General features: G+C 52.7%; 1 protein-coding gene across 1 annotated transcript; it reads right to left on the bottom strand.

Annotated features, from left to right (window-relative positions):
- Positions 1 to 3,960: 3,960 nt before the first annotated feature.
- LOC119283594 (BURP domain-containing protein 12-like) lies at positions 3,961 to 6,009 on the bottom strand (the record flags this gene model as incomplete). The annotated part of the gene is made up of 1 exon (XM_037563073.1): positions 3,961 to 6,009. A coding segment is annotated over one exon (1,794 nt), but the record flags the coding sequence as incomplete, so codon positions are not given.
- Between the last annotated feature and the right edge of the window lie 2 nt (positions 6,010 to 6,011).

Raw genomic sequence — 6,011 nt, 5'->3', positions numbered from 1 at the left:
CTCCTCGCAATTTACATTATTTGCCATTTGCCTCTCGTTTTCCTCTCCCCCACTTCACAAAAATTTGTCGTTTTATTCGCCCTCTTTTTCGTTTGCCTTTTTCTCGTCAGATCTCATGTTTGCTTGTGTTGCCATGTGCCTTCTATTTGCTTGCATCTTTGCTTGCTAAAAATCTATTGATATGGATCCTCATCCACTTGCTAATCTTTTCAAAAGATCCAATTATGGTGAACCAATTGCTAGTGAGTTGAGTGCACTAGATTATCTGTATGAAGTTTTGCTTGAGATTCGTGAACCTGAAAATTGTGATGAAGAAATTTATGAAGTGATTCATGATAGCTCCTTGAATGAAAAGCATGATTGCAATGATTTTACTATAAATTCTATTAATGCCAATTGTGCTAATAATATGCAAAACTCCAAGCTTGGGGATGCTAATTTTGCTATGTCCACTACTTGTTGCAATGATCATGATTGGGGTGATGATTCTTATGATCTTGAAAATTTATTTATGCCTCATGATGAATATGTTTACAATAATATTAAAAGTGGGTTCGGAAGAGTGTCAACTTTAGGTAAAAATAATCCCACATATTTGGAGAGTGTTCAGTCTTATGAATTTTTTGATAAAAGTGGGCTTGGAGAGGTCATGACTTTAGTTGATGTTAATCCCACTATCTTGGAAGATTATAGAACTTTTGTGCATGTGGATCATGAAGAGAAAATTTTATATGATAGCTATATTGTTGAATTTGATTATGATCCTACATGTAATTACTATGAGAGAGGAAAATATGGTTGTAGAAAATTTCATGTTACTAATTTACCTCTCATTATGTTGAGATTGTTATTGTGTATTTCTTCTTCCTCACATATGCTATATATTTCTTGTCTTGATAATTTGTTTGCTTATAAAATCCCTATGCATCAGAAGTATGTTAGACTTAAATGTGTTTGTCACATGTATAATGATGCTCCCTTTGTGTCTCAATTTGTTTGCTTATAAAAACTTCATCCATGCACTCAACGTCAACAACAGAGTGCTTGTAGATCACAAGGCGAAAAAGCAGGCCATCTACGACCAGTTCTCCGCCTCCTTAGGCCAGGGCGAGAGGCGCAGCTGCACCCTGAACTAGGAGCAGCTCCAAGTCCTGGTGGTGACCGCACCCGAGCTGGACAGCCCGTTCACTATGGCCGAGGTATAGGCAACGATCATTGCACCGCCGACAGAAAAGGCGCCATGCCCTGATGGTTTTACCGGCCAATTCTTTCGCTCCTGCTGGCATATCATCAAGGACGAGATCATGGCTGTTTTTCAGAAGTTCTACCACATGGCTGGAAGAAACTTCAGCGACATCAACACCGCATTGATCACTCTGCTACCGAAGCGCAATGAGGCCTCGGAGATTGACCATTACAGGCCCATCAGCCTCATCCATTCCGTCGTGAAGCTGATCTCAAAGGTGCTCGCTTTAAGGCTCTCGGCTGCCCTGGACAGAGTGATCTCATAGGCTCAAACGGCATTTCAGAGAGGAAAGTGCATACATGATAGTTTTCAGTACGTCCAGGGCTGCGTCAGTGTGTTGCACAAAGAGAAAAAGCAGGCTTTGCTTTTCAAATTGGACTTCGCTCGAGCCTTCGACTCCGTCTCTTGGGCGTATTTGATCGAACTGTTGCAGCAAATGGGCTTCTCGCAGCGCTGGAGGAACTGGATCTCCTTGCTGCTGTCCTCTTCGTCCTCCTCGTGCTTGCTCAACGGCATGCAGGGGCCAAGCTTCATCCACGCGTGTGGACTACGGCAAGGTGACCCGCTATTGCCGCTGCTGTTCATCCTGGCAATTGACCCCCTGTACCGCCTGCTAGAATCAGCCACCAGACAGAATTTGATCACGCCACTGCCAGGGCGGGGAGCAAGCATGAGGGTCAGCTTTTACGCTGACGACGCGGTAATCTTCGCAAACCCAATAAAGGAGGAGGTGGACTGCCTGCTGGAGCTGTTGTACGCCTTCGGAGAAGCCACTGGTCTCAAACTCAACCAGACCAAGTCCTCGGTCATCCCGATGAACTGCGACGCCCAGACGCTGGTGGAAGTGCTGCATGGTTTCGGCGGCGCCATCGCTAGCTTCCCCACATCCTACCTAGGGCTGCCTATCTCCCCCAAGCGATTGTGGATCGTGCACTTCCAGTTCCTTATTGACAGGATCTAATCACGCCTCGCGGGATGGAAGGGAAAGTTGATGTCGTTGGCCGGCCGACGCGTCCTGGTGCGTGCAATGCTCTCCGCCCTGCCCACCTACGCCCTTTCTGTGCTAAAGGTGTCGAAGAAGGTTTTGAAGGAGATCGACAAAGCGAGGCGACGCTTTCTGTGGGCGCAAGACGAAGAGCTACCGGGCGGCAAGTGCAAGGTGGCGTGGAGCTCTGTCTACTCGCCGACGGAGAAGGGAGGGCTCGGGATCCTCGACCTACAGCTCTTCGCCTCTGCGCTGCGGCTACGATGGCTCTGGTTGGCATGGCAACACCCACAGCAGCCATGGACGGCCTTTCCCCTTCCCTGACAAGATGGACCTCGCGGCATTCCAGAAGGCCACGCATGTCCTGGTCGGGAACGGCCAGCGGGCATGCTTCTGGACAAGCCACTGGTTGGGTGCGGCCCCTTTGGCTGCTGCCTTCCCGAGCCTATACAACCACTCCAGGCGCAAGAACCGCACGGTGGCCGCTGCGCTCGCCAATGACCAATGGATCAGAGACCTTCATCATGGCAACACATCGCTTATCGTCGTCGAGTATCTGCATCTCAGGCGGCAAATTCAACAAGCTGGACTGATCCTTGACAGTCACGTCCCAGATCGGATTCAGTGGATAGTAGGCGACGATGATCGCTACTCGGCAAGGGCGGCGTACCGCATGCTCTTTCAGTCCAGGCCGAGCACGGGTGACGACAAGGTGATCTGGAAAAGCTGGGCGCTGGGGACTGCCAAGGTGTTCTCATGGCTCATGCTCAGGAACAGGATCTGGTGCAACGATCGGCTGCAAAGGCGAGGTTGGCCAAATGGATATTTCTGCAGCCTCTGCCTCCGAACCCTGGAGTCTGCGGTTCATCTCTTCTGGGAGTGTTCATTCTCCCGCCAAATTTGGGCGTCCTTCTCCATCAGAGCTGGCTGCGAGGAAATGGCCACCTTCAAATCGCTGCTCCACTCTACCATGCAGCACTGCTTGCAAATGATCCGTCGCACGCCAGCGGGGGCGCGAAAGGGCTTCAGATCAATGCTCATCTTAACTGCCTGGAACATATGGAAGGAGAAAAACGCCATCGTCTTCAGGGGGAAGATGCCATGCCTGAACGACGGCGCCCGCGCCGTCATGCCGGACTGTGACCAGTGGCGCGCCGCCGGTGCAGCTTGCCTAGAGCCCCCGTTCGGGGTCTATTCTACGAGATAACATCCCCACGATCGCTCCTAGTGAGCTCTAGTTTCTCTTTCCAGTTTTTTCTCTCATTTTTTCGCCCGTGATCACTTGATCCTCCATGTATTTCCCGCTGCTTTCTCCTAAATCAATGAAGCCGGCCAAACCGGGTCTTTCAAAAAAACTTCCCCAAGATTCCCAGAGAAGTGGCATGCCATGCATGATCATTGTGGGGCTATTGGAAGCTGCCTTTTCGTTACCCACGTCGATCGCACCAAGAATCCAATTCCAAAAATCACTTGTAATGATGAAGATGACAGACCTAAAATAAAGGGACTTCTGTCAGCTCACACTTATTTTCATCACTTATGTTCTTTTTGGACAATAAAAAATTGGAAGATGGAACATACAGGACATGACCCAAATCCAAATCACGTACCGGTTAAGTTACATGCTGACACTTGATACTTGCCCTTTTTTAGATCATGAATTAAACTATTTGACACCTGGTGTGCTACATGTACAGGAAAATGACATAATGCATTACTAGCACAGACCTTTATCAAGTAGGATTTTGATATAGATAACCAGAATTCTTTTCTTTTACCACAACAAAGGCAATTTGATCAAGAAAATCAAATTACTCAGCTCACCCAGATTTCCAGGATTTGCAGTTTACATTTGATGATGAACCAGCCCTTTTTCTACCACACAGAGTGAATGGTTCTTAAACCATTAAGGTTGCAAAAGAAGAAAAGATAGAACTTGGTAAAAGTACTTGTGCAAGAGGAATATTAAGCAGTTGTCATGGCATCAATCTGCGACTGTCCATGTCATGTCGCCCTCGAAGATCCAATGGCAAACCTCTATTTTGCCGGGTTTACCACCAAGGGCGATGAACGCTCCATGAGCTGGGCTCCAATCAGAAGTGTCAAGGTGACAGATGGCCACCCCGTGATTGATCTTCTGACCAGAGTCGGCGGCGGTGATATCGGCCTCGTACACCCGCGCCTTGGGCACTGAGTGGCAGTAGTACACCAGGTACGGGAACAGGCTCTGGTGGCATGATACGGGCCGTGTCACCTTGCGACCGTGGACTCCGGTGACATTGCCCAGCCTGATGTCCGCGCCGCTGCCCGCCGTGGAGGCCGTGCTGTGCACAACAATGTCACTGCCTAGCATCTCCACAGCAAAGTCCACAATGTCCTCCGCTGAGGTCGCGCACCTCTTGGTCTCGCCCTGGCTGGGCGCGCGCTCGCACTCGGCTACCGTGGATGCCACTGCCTTGCCCATCGCCGTGTCCAGGGGCACCCTGAAGACCTCTGACACGGCATTCAGCTCGAATGGTATCTTCCTGGCAATGTCTCTCGGCAGGAATGCCCTGGGTGGCATCTTGTCCCTGATGTCTGGCATGGGCATTCGGTTCCCGGCCACCAGCTCCCTCTCCCGGAAGAACTTGCCTGGCTCTGGAGACCACTTCATATGCTGATGCTCGGATGTGGTTGCCTCCGCCGACACTGACACTGAGCTTGACGTGTTGTGATACTCCTTGAAGTCAACGCCGGTCTTGGCGTACCCCTTGAACGTGGTATTGTCTCCGGCGTACTGCTTGAACCCAATGTGGTGGTTGCGGTTGGTGCCTTCGCCGTAGCCTTTGAAGGCGACGCTGCCCTGGTTGGCCGAGCCACCGTAGCTCTGGAACTCGGCGGCCCCGCCGTTGGCACCCTTGGCGTAGGAGGCGAAGCTGTCGTCCCCGACATTGGCGTCATCGCGGTACCCCTTGAACGTGTCCACTCCGGCATTGCCGCCGGCACCGTAGCTCCGGAACGTGTTCTCGGGTACGTTCCCCTCGACACCGTATCCCGTGAAGGTGTCGGTGGCGCCGTTGGCGGACTCGCCATAGTTGGCGAAGCCGGAGCTGAGGGTGTTGGTGTCACCGCCGTAGGAGGTGAAGGTCTCCCGCAGGCTGTTGGCGCTCTTGCCATAGCCGGCGAAGCTGCTCTCCCCGTGGTTGGCCTCCTGGGAGTAGGATGTGAACCCGCGGGTCCGCCCATTGGCCCCGGCGTCGTAGTTGGTGAACTTGGATTCCGGGACGTTGGTGTCCACGGCGTAGGCGGTGAAGGAGCCCGACCCGCCAGTGGAGCCGCCGGCGTAGGAGGTGAAGTTGGCGGTGACGACGTTGCCGTTAGCCTCGTAGCCGGTGAAGGAGTCGGCCCGCGCCGACGAGTCCCGGCCGTAGCGGCGGAACGAGTCGGCGGCGACGTTGACGTCCGGGGTATAGCTGCTGAACCCGTCGGTGCCGGCGCCGGCGCCGGAGCCGTAGTTGGTGAAGTTGGCGTCGCTGTAGCTCTTGAACTGGCCTTTCCGGTCCGCCAGCGACGCCACACCAGAGGACGGGCATAGCAGAGCAGCCTTGGAGCAGAGTGTGGGCAGGCGGGCGGTGATGTCGGGGAGCGAGGAGGGGAAGGATGCAGCGTCGGCGGCGGGCAGCGGGGAGAGCTTAGAGACGAAGAAGGCCGGGTGGGGGCGGTTGTTGGGCACCTTGCGGTTCCAGTAGCGGATGAAGGCCGCCTTGGCCGTGAACGGGTTCACCGAGGAGGACGCGGCCG

Source organism: Triticum dicoccoides, chromosome 4A (genome assembly GCF_002162155.2).
Source record: "Triticum dicoccoides isolate Atlit2015 ecotype Zavitan chromosome 4A, WEW_v2.0, whole genome shotgun sequence".
Classification (NCBI taxonomy): domain Eukaryota; kingdom Viridiplantae; phylum Streptophyta; class Magnoliopsida; order Poales; family Poaceae; genus Triticum; species Triticum dicoccoides.
Note: the sequence above shows the minus strand (reverse complement) of the source record. Positions and strands in the feature narration are given on the sequence as shown.